A 14,139-nucleotide genomic window follows, 5' to 3' on the forward strand; every position below is an offset into this window, starting at 1 on the left:
AGTTGGGTATGTTAAAAACGAAAGAGATTACCATGACGAGTTGCAGAGGATACCGTCCGACTATTAAAGATTTGAGTTTCATTTCCTGATGACATGGCTGAGTTTTACGTCGGTTCGCTAAGCCTATTACTACCAGACAGAGGGTGTTAGCTAACTCTCCAATCGAGTAAAAAGGCAAAGCACCAATCTCCCCCTCGTCCTACCGCTAATACGCCAACACATATCGTCCAGCTAGACTCCCCCTCGTCCTACCACTAATACGCCAACACATATCGTCCAGCTAGACAGACACGTTCGTCTCGAGTAGAACTAGCAACTCAAGCCAAATTAAGGCGAGGGAGGCACCAGCACCCGAGACAAATAGCCCCAAATGAAGATCCTGTGCGTGCATAGCAGGATAACTACACCCTCATTTTCAGAAAAAAACAGAACCGGGCCTAAAAAAAATTGAGAAATTTCCTTTTTCTTGATCATCGAAAAACAAAATTCTTAAACCCTAATAAACCCCAGAGTCTTGAATCACCATGAATGTCTGCAAATCATTTGCAATAAATTTATCATCATCTCAATCAACAGTAAAACGACTATGTATAGCTCTTCAATCATCTCACCTCTTCTCCACCTCCTCCTCCTCATCACCATCGCCAGAATCCGAATTGCTAGTTTATGAAATTGATAAGGAATTTTCTAGGTTTGAAATTGATCACAAACTCCAACCTCAGAAATATATGGGTAATCTTGATTGGCCAAAACCTAGTGAAATACCTTGGCAATCAAACAAAACTAATTCTATTAACTTGATTGGTTCAATTTCTATGCCTGTTCAATTCCAAGATGAATATCCTGATGGAAAATCCAGGCTCATCGCTATTCTTTCGCGTGATTCGGCTCCGTTTCTTCGGTAAGCTTTAGCACTTTAATCATTCTGATTGTCAAAAATGTATGTATTAGTTTACTTTGGATTGAGCATGATTCAATTTTGTCCATCTTAGGATCCCCATAATCTTGAAAGGTTGTCTAGCAGATATTGCTGCTGAGCATTTGAAAGAAAAAGACGTAATTCATGTAGCTGGGCATTTAAGTGGAGTTTCACTTCCACCAAAATTTGTTAAAGAATATGGTCATTTTGGTATCCAGGTATGGTTTGGCTGAACCCTCCATCACCAAAATGCATATAATGATGCCAATCCATGCATTGTACAAATTTCAGTGACCGGTTAAGTGAATTAGTCTTTGTTATTTTGATTGAGGATTTTGATTATATGTAGTCTTCTAGTAGCATTAGTTACATTTTTCTTAAACTAGAGTCCCAATGTTTATAGAAGTGATGCATTAGATGGTGTATTACAGGAAACGACCCCGTGTCCTCCTTTGTTTATAGGAGCAGAGATTAATATAAATTCAGTCGAACCGGGACTGTGAGCAGCTAATGTAGTTTATTTGTTGAGATCTGACATATGCTCCTTTACTGTTTGGAGCCTGATTCTCTTGAAGTATTTAAAGAAGGGTTGTGTAGGATACCGAAATTTGTATATATTGGAAAATCAATCTTTTGTGGGTTAAGCCTTGTTCGATTTGGATCTGCCCTATTTGACATATCTCATCCAAACTAACATAATCTTCTTCTATTGTTTGGCTAATCTTTCCCGAGCTTCTAATACTCACCGCAGCTTTTTGTTTATATTGCGGTTAATCTAGGTTGTCAAGACTAAGGAATCATTTTAGTGATTATTCAAACAATATTTGTTAGGCAGATTCTTAATTTCCTAATCAGTGTAAGTTATTGCCTTTAACCTGTGAATGAAACGACATTAACATTCAGTTATAACCATGTTAGGTTACGGCGCATAGCATAAGTTTTATCAAAGAGCCCTTCCAAGGAAACCAAACCTACACAACTTATACGCAAGGTGGACAAACTTCTGGCCAGTCGGGTAAATTCAGATTTGTCTCATCATGTTTCAGTTTTACCACAAATTGTTGACATCTTTCGCAGAAGTTTGAATGCTCTTTTTTCATTTTCAGTCAATACGTTAAAAGATACCTTTTGGAGAGACTTGTTTGACAACCCAAGTCAGTGGGCTGATTACAGGAAGGATAAGCTCAATGGACTGGTAAACATCTGCATATCTCCTCCCAACACATGACTGATATTGTGGCTTTTATGCAAAAATTATAATTATTAAAATTAATGCTAGTCCAGGTAAAACCAAAACATCCCGATTTCAAGCACAAGGATAGTGGCCAGCCATTATGGATTAACAGTGCACCAAAATGGGCCATTTCAGAACTTCAGATCACTTCAGGAAAAGGTGAGCTGCGATCGAAGTGTGGCCTCTACTATGATTCTTGCAATTCGTGCGAAAATATTGGGCTTGAAATGTGTATTTATTTGCTTACTTAAAAATTTTCTCGTATGTGGAATTGTCCAATTTTGTTTTTGATCTCTTACCTCCATTCACATTTTCTAATGGTGTTCTTTGAAGGAGAGGAGTACTCTTTGAGCAGTGCTCAAAAACCAGTTGGTTCCAGCTGGATCAATTCAGAAAAGAAATTGGAGTCGACAGATAGTAGATCTGGTAAGGTAATCATCCTATTTATTTTTGATTTCGGTTATTAATTATCTGCATGTTTACCTTATGAACTTCTTTTAATTCTTCTCTTTCCCTTTTTTTGTCCGGATTTCTTAGCTTACTGTAAAGGCCCCAGACTTCATTCACAAGGACACACGTGAGGCATTGCGGCTTGATAGCTCACCAACTAGGGTATCGGAGAAGTTGCTTCCTGCAAGCAAACCAAAAGATGAGACAGAGGAGTCCTGGATGAATTTAATTGAAAGTCCAGATAAATGGGTGGACATCAGATCTGAAAAGGTATGTGGGCCAGTCCTTTACCTTGTTTGTGATTAGTCTGTCTATATGTATTTATTGCTTGATGTTCAATATCTTAGGTCAACATAAAGGAGCCCGACTTTTTACAAAAGGACACTGGCTATGCATTGTGGCTTAGTAATGCACCAACTTGGGTGCTGCAAAAATTGTTTCCTCCAAAGCGGTTATGAAGATAGCTAGAAATCCTTAATGAAGGTCTGAAACAACTTAACAGAACCAATTTCAAGATAGCTAGAAAAGTTTAAATGTGTTTGTTTTGTGATTGGTTAAAGAAATCTAACATGACCGTTTGTATTTGCTTGGTCCAGGTTCATTGCAGCCTCTTCTTGTTCTAATACGAGTTGGCTGATGATTTTAAATCTGCTGGCGAAGGGGCGATGATACGTAGCACAGTCTAACTAAACTAAACAATATATGTGGATTTGTACAGCTTATCAAGGATGAAAGGGTATACATAAAAGACCAACCAAGAAAATATCAGAATTCTCAAAGCAGTGTTATTTGGTTCTTCTCTGCCCGACCTCCATTTCTATCTCAGCTAAGAGTTGATGTTCCAGTTATGCATTTTGACTGTCATGCACCTGCAGAAGATCGACTGTTGGGGCCAACCTAGTTGGTAGCAGTCACACAATTGTGCTTATGGTGATATATGGCAATCGTTAGGTTTTTCGTTATGGACTGTGCTTGCTTTTTTCCCCTTTTATTAGCAAAAAGTTCTTTTTTGTTTTTTCAAAGCAATTAAAGAACTTTGTAGTTTCGAACTGAGGTCACTGATGTGAACTTTACCACTGCACTGCTTTCAATCGTCCAATAACAAAGTTAAATTAAAAATACCGGTTATATATATTTGTTTTCCAGTTTCAGACCTGTTTTGGGCCAATGCATCCTGCTTCAACTGTGCCAAGGTCTTTAATGAATGCTGCTAATCTACATTACTGAATTACTCTTAAGAGAATAAATGCGATGAAGTTTATCCTGCACTTAATTGCAGAGGTAGGAGGAATCAATATAACAAAGATGATTACAATTTACCAGATTTTTCAACTTACAATAACTGAGATAAAACGACAAGCATCCAAAAGGTGTGGGATCAATATATCAGTCATCAATAAAAGAGGAGAATTTGAACACACAACTTGAAGAGGCTCTTGCAAAACTTGGTATCTCTACCATAAGCTCTTCTTTGCTTTTTGGATTAGAAAAGCACACCGCAGTATCAGTTCCGCATGAGATAATCATTGTTTGCAAAAGTTTTGCATTCTTCAAAATCAGTTTGACCCACCTCATCTCCCTCGCCTTCCCAATAAATTGTTGAAAGCAGACGGATTTGAGATGAAGAAATAAATGTCCAGTATGAACCATTTCGAGCTTCCAACCATCGTCTTTTTTGGTGTGGTTGTTTTCCTCTTCGACCGCAACAGAGTTGTTGGCTTCATTGTCATGGTTTTCTTCACCATCATCATTATGCACACCGTCATCATCACCTGCAGATTTGCTGTTTCCATTGTTACATTCTTCTTCTTCTGTTTTTTTTTCTTTGTAACACGGAGTAATCAACTAAATTTGAGATAGACAAGGATTGACGGATATCAGAAAAATAATTACTGCAAATACATTATTGGTTAAGAGTGATGCAACCAACACACTGTTTAGCCATTTGTTTATCAACTGACGAGAAAATGAAAATTGAAAAAGTTGTGAACTTACCCTCTCAAATATGAGTGACTCCACATTTGGTGTTGCTTTAAGTACAGCATATAATATTTCATCAGTGTCTACTTCCTCGGTTATCGTCAACTGTTTAACATTAAGAAATGTTGGCAAGTTGTTTAACCGATCATCTGCAAAGGAGAGGGCCTAGCCTACTCTTCCCCCAAGGGATTAACAATAAATCAGTTTCAATGGGTTGAATTAGATAACAGATTAAAAAAAAAACGTCACAGATAACAACAACCAACCTGCAGGGTTTCATCAGAGATAGATAGATGTTTTACATGTTCAAGCGCTCGAAGAAATCCACTTATAGCTGCAGCATGACCTATCCTTTGCTCTCATGTTTAACCATAACAATCTTCGTCAACCAAAAATGAAACCTCTGCTTCAACTAGTGTTGGAAAGGCAGACAAGATAAATTCCTTCGGAACACCACTCAGATAAGTTAGAAAAACAAGACTAGGTGCATGAATCCTGAGAGAGCAATCTTTTAAACAATCTTCCTGTTCATAATGATTTTCAAATGTCAAGAGTTTCAATGCAGGAATTGAAATACAGAAATTCTTCATATGAGAAGTGCAGCATTCCAGAACCAAATCTTCAAGCACTGGGAAACTAGAAAAGAGCTGCCCATTCGACCATTCGTCGCTGAATTTGACTTCACAAAGTTTAAGACGTTTGAGCATCGGAAAAGAGATGTACACGGGAAGACAGATATTCGGTTGTATATTTAGCTCCAAAGTAACTAGTGATTTACTAGTAAAAAGAGCCAGAGGAATAGAACCGGGGAGCAGTTGGTGTAGAAAAATACTGATCTCTTCAACTTTATGCTTTTTGACAGCAGAAATCCATGAATTAATCTTACAAGCATTCAAATGATTCTCGCTCCAAAACCAGTGGAGAGAGAACTTCTTTATACTTGAGAAATCGTGAAGAAGCAACGTTCTATCTACAAAATCCATAAATTTAGTGGTCTCTGAAGAATTGTCAGGGAATTGAAAATCAAGGGTAGGAATAGAGGTCCAAATGTGACTCCATCGCTTAGATAATAAGCTAGTACGAGCAACACACTTGTTATCAAGAAAGGAAATGATGTAATGAAGAAGCGAGTCAGGTAATAAACTGATCCTATCTTCTTCTGCCCCACTTACGCTGTTCTGTCCCTTCATTAGCTTCCCATTTATCAAATCCATTATCTTAAAAGCGTAACAGATAAAAGGCTGAAGTTAGAGAATCTTAAAATTCCAGACTAGAGTAAGTAAAACTATTTATAGCAATACCTAGAACTTGTTTTTCATTTCCTATCAGACTGCTCTTCCACACAGACAACTCTTCTTATATACCAGACTAGAGCAAAAATTGGTCAAAAAAAAGTTAAAATGAACCCTAAATAGAAATGTAATTATCTAATACTTAGGGTTTTAAAACGAGCAGAAGACACAAAACAAGTTTTGATGCTAAAAATTGAATGTTACCATACCAGTGAGTGATGTTGGACTGCTTCGATGGATTTCTGGAAGACTTGATTTCGGAAATTGCTATAACAATTTCATCTCAGTCGGCTCCATTAATCTTGAAGGTTTCTACAGAGAGAGAGAGAGAGAGTGTTGAGAAGCGGGAAAAAGCTAGGGCGAAATTGACCTTCTTGAAGTGAGCAAGAGAAAACCCTCTCAACTTGGGCTGGTCCGTCCATATTTGTACCAAGTGGGGGGCTATATCCCAGTTAACTAGGAGGAGCTCATCCCGCAGGTCAAGGGCAAAGTAGTCAATTTCGGCCGTCTCTGCAAAATTCCGGTATCATCGCACAGCAAGAGGAGACTGTAGAAGACATTTGTTCAACTAGAATTCTCTAATTGACAAGAGACTGTAGAAGATATTTGTTCAACTAGAATTCCTGTCTCTGGCACAAGATGGATAAACTTTTGTGGAAACCGAACTCAAATGACATTTTTACTGTCAAATTTGCTCATAAAGCCATTCAAACAAGCAGCCAATCCAAGAGTTATCGTGTAGCTCAGAGTTCCATCTCCTGGAGAGGTTTTTGGAAAACTACACTTCCTCCCAGAGTTCTTTATTCAGAACTGAAATGCTTGCAGGGGACTTTCTCCTACTAGTGTGACAAAATTGGAATATACTGCCAGAAAGCTAGTTGTTTTTGCCTGTTCTGCACCAATGGTCCTGACACTATGCGGATTAAATCTCTAAATCTCTAACTACAAGGACATACCACCGCTGAATCCTTGGATACTCCAACCGCTAGACAGATTCAAGACCAAAAAAAGACCACCTTGCCTTTATATCGTATGAACTCTTCACATACTCCACCCCGCTAAATGAGAGGTTTCTCAATCACGGATGAGTTTTGGATGGACTGCTAACTGTTCTGCACATCACCATTTGTAGTTAAAATTAGATACCGCATTTGAATCTGATCCACATTGTAGACCATATACTCGTTGTGCAACAATTCACCCTGTATTGCAAAAATACCAAGTTTTCGTAATTATTACTTCAACGGATAGGATGTGATATTAACAAAATGCTTGAAATTACAGCATGGTACCTTTCGGTCTCGTTGTCTTTTTGGCTTCCCAAGTGGCACAGCTTCAAACTCTGATGGATCTGGCGCTGTTGAACCAACCCCTTTTGTGCTTCAAAATATATTTCACATAAAAGTATTAGTAGTCACAATGACAGCTTGAACGCTTAACAGGCCAGGATCACTCGCTCTACAGTTATCCATTGTTTATTCATATTGAAAGGGCATAATCTAAGTTTCTGCCGCGGTGATTCGAGTGATGGTGTAAAACTTGTCAACTCCCAAAAACCATAAAAAGATGTGTGAATTGTATACATGAAAATAAAAAGAACCAACCCCTTTGGCAATTGATCAGCGTTATAATCTCCATGTAGTAGCTCAGTCATCTCACCCAACGCAACCTGTCAGCCTTCGATGACGAAGCTCTTCACCATCATGAATTTGAAATTTAAGAATATTACCAACAAAAAGAAATTCTGCGGCAATTAAATTTTTTCTTTTTACAGAAGAGGCTTATAACTACTAAGCAAACAATAACTGACCAAAAACAGGTGGGTGCTACTCAAAATCGTTCGGGTCATTGGAGGTGGATGACCTAAGTAAGAGTCATCCAATAATGAATAATTCCCCTGGCTCCCTGTTTGCACATACCATGAAACACATGTGTAACCGACAAGTAGTTAAAATTCTCCTATATGTACGAGTTCCAAAGGGGAACTCGTACACTAGAAGTAGATGTCCCTTTAAGTTTTCTTATTAACACTGCGATCTGGATATACTGCACCAACCTTTGCACTCATAAATTGAATATTTATCACCTGCGAATGCAAAAAGGAAATGGAAATTTTAGTTTCTCCACGTGACAGCTTCATACAATATTACAAGCTATGATAACTCATTTTTGTAATTTCTCAATCAGATCAACTAGTATTTCTTAGTTTGGTAAGTATGAGCTTAGATAACATCATAATTCAGCAATTTTTATTCGTGTTGCAATGAAGTAGTAACCTACTCAACTACTCTTTCCTAGCTGAGTTTCTTTCGCGCTCAACAAACAATAATCCACAACCAGTGCAAGCAACAATTTAAACAGCAGCATTTCCTGTTCTATGACCAGTTTATGCACCCAAAAAGATACCTCTTGAATTATGTGAATGAAGTGCAGTAGGTGATGGATGAGAGTGAAATGTACGCAACAATCAAACATTTTCGATATCGGATTACCCTAAAGTTCAACAATTGAAATTGAAACCTGAAAAGATGTCTCAAGTAAAAGAAAGATTCCACAAGTAATATTGAACTGAGAGTGCCATAAATCATAAGGGGGCTAGCTGTTATTCATTTAAGTTTAAATTTGTTGGTAAAAAAAAGAGTTACATGGGATAGAAACCTACAGCTAATAAGCCACCGCTTAATAATATGAATCTGCAGGCTTGTACTTGAGATTTATGTTGGTTGCAAGATCCACATATCAAAAAGGATAAGTAATCACATTTGCACTGCAGTTCTAGTTCAACATCTCCCTTTAAAAAACACCAAAAATCCCAACTGGTTCTATGGTGTAGTGGTTAGCACTCAGGACTTTGAATCCTGCGACCTGGGTTCGACTCCCGGTAGGACCTTTTTCTTTATCCTGTTTTGCCCTTTTTCTTGTTACTGTTTTTCTTTATCCTGTTTTTCCTTCTAGTTTCCCATTTATTGTTTTTCTGGCAAAAAGAAAACACAAAAACAGTCAACAATCGCAGCAGCTGCTTTTCTTCATTCTCTACACACAAAAACTCCTCACTCCTTCAACCCATCTCACCCATTCCGTTCACTGCAATTGCATCGTTCAAATCTCCATTACCTGCTGATGATCCTAGTTCTACTACTCGTCCAAGTTCTTACACAAACTTCCAACTAAGACCCTCTCCAAATATGATTCTACAACTCCAGATCCAACACTAACAGTCCCATATCGTTCCATTCCTCATACGACTCAGAATCTGATGACGATGAAAAAGTTTCAAAAAAGAAGAACAAAACATGACATTGACAAGCAAACATCCGACAACCTATGACCCATTCAGCTAAACATATGACATCATCACACAGGTAACTGGACGCCATTAAAATGTTTAGATTGATAACATTATGCTATAAGAACGGTTTTCCATTCAAATGCAACTGTGACAAACATGTACATGTCATACATTTTCTGCTAACCACACTAAAATCATAATTCGTGTTACTGTTAAGTATATGTTCGTGTTGGAACTACTTACTACTATGTACTACCACACATCACCAATTTACAAAAACTTTACTGGCTCATAAACTTGCTACATTTAAACATATCAGCAGGATACAACTATTAGAAAAACATCAAACACAAAAAACTCCAAAGTTGGAAGTTCTCAAACTTAATTTCATGAAGACCCTTCTAAGTTTAAACGAAAAGTGCGAGAAAGGTGCCTTTTCTACAAATACATTTAACCATAACTATCTCATACTGCAACACTGACATCACCACATAGCTTGCTTGAAGCTGTTAGTTGTTAAGATCGATATCAAAGTGTCGTAAAAACGGTGTCTCCAATAAACCAACTGTGGTACCACGATGGTGATATTTGAAGTTGTCAGATCCAAAACACCTAACATCACAACTGGTTCTATGGTGTAGTGGTTAGCACTCAGGACTTTGAATCCTGCGACCTGGGTTCGACTCCCGGTAGGACCTTTTTCGTTTTGTCTTTATCCTGTATGCTGTTTAAATATTTAGATTGATAACATCTTGCTACAGGACTGGTTTTCCCTTCAAATGCAACTGTGACAAACATGTTCATGTAATATATTTTCTGCTAACCACATTAGGTATATGTTATTGTTAAGGTTACTAATTGTGTTACTGTTAAGTATATGTTATCGTTGGAACTACTTACTGCTAAGTACTAGCACACATCACCCATTTACAAAAAATTTACTGGTTCATAGACAAGGATTGACTTTATCACCTTCAACTATTTTTTTATGCGAAGGAATTTATTAGATGTTGGAATTAATAACATGCTAAGTGCTTATAACAATAAAAGAGCACAAACACTTTCAACCATAACTGTATCATACTGGGATGGTGACATCATCACATAGCTTGGTTGGAGCTGTTAGTTGTTAAGATTGATACCAAGGTGTCGTAAAAATTGTGTTCCCAATAAACCCAACTGTGGTACCACAATGGTGACATTGAAGTTGTTAGATCCAAAACACCTAACATCACAACTGGTTCTATGGTGTAGTGGTCAGCACTCAGGACTTTGAATCCTGCGACCTGGGTTCGACTCCCGGTAGGACCTTTTTCTTGTTTTTTCTTTTTTTCTAATCCTGTTTTTCCAAAAACAATCAACAACCGTAGCAGCTGCTGTTCTTCATTCTAGTTCTTCTTTACACAAAAAATCCTCAACAACCGTAGCAGCTGCTGTTCTTCATTCTAGTTCTTCTTTACACAAAAAATCCTCACGCCCTCATCATTCAACCCATCTCACCCATTCCATTCACTACAATGTATCGCTCAAAGCTCCGTTAGTACCATTACCTGCTCTGATCCTGATTCTACTACTCGTCTAAGTTCATACACAAACTTCCACTAAGACCCTCTCCAAATACAGACCCAACACTAACAGTCCAATATCATTCCATTCCTCATACAACTCAGAATCTGATGACGACGATAATGTTTCAAACAAGAAGAACAAAAGAAGACATTGACAAGCAAAGTTCCGCCAACTTAAGACCCATTCAGCTAAGAACATGCCATCATCAAACATGCTGTTCGACGCCGTTAATTATTCAGATGGATAACACCATGCTATAAGAAGGGTTTTCCTTATAATACAACTATGGCAAACACATACGTATCATATATTTTATGTTAACCACACTAAGATCATACTTTCAAAGTAAGTCGTGTACATGTTCTTTTTGAGATTACTAATTGTGTTAAGTATATGTTCTCATTAAAATTACGTACTAAGTACTAGAACACATCACAATGTACAAAAAAGTTACTGGCTCATAAACAAGGATTGAATTTCTCAGGTTTCAACTTCCAACCCTGAAATTTAAGTTTCTCCTCATTCTTATCTAGGTCAGTAACAGTGTATTATCCGTATGTTCTCATACAACCTAATTGCTACTGACATGTGCCAACAATCTACTAAAATTTACCCCATCTGTAAACAGTTGTTGATTACTCAAGTTTCCACTTCAAACAGGTAAAAGTAATAATTTTACACACCATAAATTTCAGCTATAAATCTGTAGAAATTCGTACTTCAAGATCAAAGAAAAAACCCAGAAATAAATAACTTCTCCAAAAGCCTCAAAAACTACGATAATATCTCAGATCAGGTGACCTGCATAGATGAAATCATCATAAGTCCTCAAAAGAAAACACAACCTCGTCATATATAACCTATAAGCCCTAAATTAATACAACTTACCCCAGGAAACAAAAAACTGAAAACCAAATTATTGCAAAACTACAAATGATAAAAAAAAGAATGGAAGGAAGGGACTGGGGGTACCGCAATGGTGACATTTGAAATTTTCAAAATCTAAAACACCTGACAACATTACAACTGGTTCTATGGTGTAGTGGTTAGCACTCAGGACTTTGAATCCTGCGACCTGGGTTCGACTCCCGGTAGGACCTCTTACTTGTTTATGTTTTTGTTTCTGTTTAAATCTTTGCGTTCTATCTATAGTTACTATAGCCTAGCCAAAGTGAGGGTTCTACACTCACTTTCATCCTAGCTTCCTTTTTGTTGTTATTCTCGCGATAAAACACAAAACAATCAACAATGGCAGCAGCTGTTGTTCTTTGTCATTCTTTACGACACACCAAAATTCCTTTCTCCCTATTCTTTAACCAATCTCACCCATTCCCTTCACTCACTGAAAGCTCCATTACTACAATTACCTGCTGCTGCTGCTTCTACTACTCGTCTAATTTTTTACACAAATCTCTGCTCACACCCTCTCCAAAATTCTACAGCTCCAAATCCAATATTAACAGTCCCATATTTCCCTTCCTCATATGACTCAGACTCCTATGATGACGAGGATGTTTCAAACAACAACAACAATAAGACATTGACAAGCAAAATTCCACCCATACAGCAAAAAACATAACATCATCACACGGATTTGTTCAGATTGATATCACCATGCTCTAAAATGTTCATATCATATGTTTCTTGTTAACCACGCTAAGATCATAATTCCAAGTCATCTATTCGTTCTTTTTAAGGTTACTAATTCAGTTATCTCTATGTTCTCGTAAGAACTACTTACAACTAATTACTAACACGCATTATCGATATACCAAATATTTACCAGCTCATAAACAAGGATTCAACTTCTGACATTTTAAACAATTTTAACAGGATATAACTATTAAAAAGCATCAAATGCAACAAACTATCCATGTTAGAAGTTTACTCACTTATTCTCATGAAACTCATGAAACACCCTTCTAAACTGAGATGAGAAGTGCGGCAAAGGTGCCTTTTGACACGTAAGCCCAATCTCATAATACCAACTTCAGTTCTAGTTAATGTCATGCTAAGTGCTGACAACATTAAAAGCACACGACCACTTTCAACCATAACTATTCCACACCGCGACTGTGATATCATTACGTAGCTTGTTGGGAGTTGTTAAGATTGATATCAAGGTGCCGCGGAAAATGGTGTTCCCACTAAAATCAACAGTGACAAACTCGAATATACCATATATTTCCATTAGTATTGTAGTCCTATGTTCCCATGTGGGATAAGACATATGCTTCAGTTCTAATGACATGAATACAAAATACTACGACAGAACCGCAGATGCACTTTCCGCCATAACTATCTAATACTCCAAACAATGCCACATCCCCATAGTTTATTCGAGGCTGTTAGTACTAATATCACCGCGCCATGTAAATATCTTTCCCTAAAAAATCAACTATACCATAGATTTCTCACTAGAATCATAACTTCCATCTGAATCACCTTTTGATTCTTGTTCAACCTAATTACTACTAACTCACACCACACAACTGGAAAAATTTACCAAACAAACCTGCTCGTAATTTCAATTCAAGTTTCTCGTTCGTTCTTATCAAGGTTAGTAATAACATTAATTGTATTAAACCTATGTTCTCATACAACCTAATTGCTACTAACACGTGTCATCAATCTACTAAAATTTATCCCCTCTGTAAACAATGATTGGAACTACTCAAGTTTCAACTTACGCCCTTAAAACACCACGAATTTCAGCTATAATCAATCTATACACACTTTCATACTTCTAACACAAAATAACTCCAAAAAGATAAAAAAAATTCATCCGAAAAACCTTAAAAAATCAGATCAGGTAACATATAGAGATGAAATCATCATATAAGTAAACAAAATCTCATCGGATATAAATTTTTTTTTTGAAGCATCATCAGATATAACAAATAAACCCTAAATAACTTAACGAAGAAAAAAAAATATTACTTAAACTAAAAAGAATACACACGGAAAACATACCGATCGGAAGAGGATAATCTGATGATGAAGAAAAAAGTAGAGATTAACAGATCCATGTCGTAAAGGGGGAAGAGCTTTCTTCTTCGAGACAAAAAGAAAAGTAAAATACATCTTCTCACCTTCCATTTATTTTATTTTTATTTTTATTTTAATTTATCTTTCCCGGTAAAACTTGAAAGAAGAAACTAGAAGAATATTTGACGGAAGTCCACTTCAAAGGAGTAGTTGGCAAAAAAAAAAAAAAAAAGAAAAAACTCATTACTATAGGTTTTAAATAGAAGGCTATTATTGGAGCGTCACACTTCATTAGAGGGGCTTCACTTGGATGTTTAGTGTCCAAAAAAAAGGTTATGGGATATCCTAACACATAAACAAAATGTCTAGATTACCCTTGAACTAAAATAAAAATTTAAAAACCTAATTTTTTCTATTC

The 14,139-nt window shown here is 37.0% G+C and overlaps 2 protein-coding genes and 4 non-coding genes across 19 annotated transcripts; 5 read left to right on the forward strand and 1 right to left on the reverse strand.

Annotated features, from left to right (window-relative positions):
• Positions 1-406: 406 nt before the first annotated feature.
• Positions 407-3,722, forward strand: LOC113345582 (protein OSB3, chloroplastic/mitochondrial-like). Of its 2 annotated transcripts, none has more exons than XM_026589352.1 (9): positions 407-901; positions 993-1,137; positions 1,838-1,934; positions 2,026-2,114; positions 2,204-2,312; positions 2,487-2,584; positions 2,691-2,873; positions 2,951-3,086; positions 3,200-3,722. In XM_026589352.1, exons 1-8 carry the CDS (start codon positions 525-527, stop codon positions 3,059-3,061), a joined length of 1,209 nt encoding a protein of 402 aa, XP_026445137.1. In that variant the 5' UTR covers positions 407-524; the 3' UTR covers positions 3,062-3,086; positions 3,200-3,722. The 2 variants fall into 2 exon arrangements, with proteins under 2 accessions (XP_026445137.1, XP_026445138.1); XM_026589353.1 differs by having other exon boundaries at positions 1,025-1,137.
• A 142-nt stretch (positions 3,723-3,864) lies between these two features.
• On the reverse strand, positions 3,865-13,827 carry LOC113345384 (putative F-box protein At1g58310). 13 transcript variants are annotated; one of them, XM_026589163.1, is made up of 7 exons: positions 13,707-13,827; positions 7,686-7,961; positions 7,480-7,552; positions 7,168-7,255; positions 4,850-7,077; positions 4,599-4,753; positions 3,865-4,375 (listed from the first exon to the last, which is right to left on the reverse strand). In XM_026589163.1, exon 5 carries the CDS (start codon positions 5,795-5,797, stop codon positions 4,949-4,951), a length of 849 nt encoding a protein of 282 aa, XP_026444948.1. In that variant the 5' UTR covers positions 5,798-7,077; positions 7,168-7,255; positions 7,480-7,552; positions 7,686-7,961; positions 13,707-13,827; the 3' UTR covers positions 3,865-4,375; positions 4,599-4,753; positions 4,850-4,948. The 13 variants fall into 13 exon arrangements, with proteins under 13 accessions (XP_026444948.1, XP_026444947.1, XP_026444942.1 ...); XM_026589162.1 differs by having other exon boundaries at positions 7,480-7,568; XM_026589157.1 differs by having other exon boundaries at positions 7,168-7,552.
• On the forward strand, positions 8,694-8,765 carry TRNAQ-UUG. The gene has a single exon. It is a non-coding gene; the product is annotated as a tRNA-Gln (tRNA).
• TRNAQ-UUG lies at positions 9,791-9,862 on the forward strand. The gene has a single exon. It is a non-coding gene; the product is annotated as a tRNA-Gln (tRNA).
• TRNAQ-UUG lies at positions 10,404-10,475 on the forward strand. Its single transcript has one exon. It is a non-coding gene; the product is annotated as a tRNA-Gln (tRNA).
• On the forward strand, positions 11,762-11,833 carry TRNAQ-UUG. The gene has a single exon. It is a non-coding gene; the product is annotated as a tRNA-Gln (tRNA).
• Positions 13,828-14,139: the final 312 nt, after the last annotated feature.

The sequence above is a fragment of the Papaver somniferum genome, unplaced genomic scaffold, assembly GCF_003573695.1.
Source record: "Papaver somniferum cultivar HN1 unplaced genomic scaffold, ASM357369v1 unplaced-scaffold_81, whole genome shotgun sequence".
In the NCBI taxonomy this organism is placed as follows: domain Eukaryota; kingdom Viridiplantae; phylum Streptophyta; class Magnoliopsida; order Ranunculales; family Papaveraceae; genus Papaver; species Papaver somniferum.

Excerpts from the sequence above, each read along its gene's own strand:
- LOC113345582 (XM_026589352.1), top strand. The coding sequence starts at position 525 with ATGAATGTCTGCAAATCATTTGCAATAAATTTATCATCATCTCAATCA. Across the intron at positions 1,935-2,025 it reads ACAAACTTCTGGCCAGTCGG|TCAATACGTTAAAAGATACC; the intron begins GTAAATTCAGAT and ends TTTCATTTTCAG. Across the intron at positions 2,585-2,690 it reads CAGATAGTAGATCTGGTAAG|CTTACTGTAAAGGCCCCAGA; the intron begins GTAATCATCCTA and ends CGGATTTCTTAG.
- LOC113345384 (XM_026589163.1), bottom strand. The coding sequence starts at position 5,797 with ATGGATTTGATAAATGGGAAGCTAATGAAGGGACAGAACAGCGTAAGT.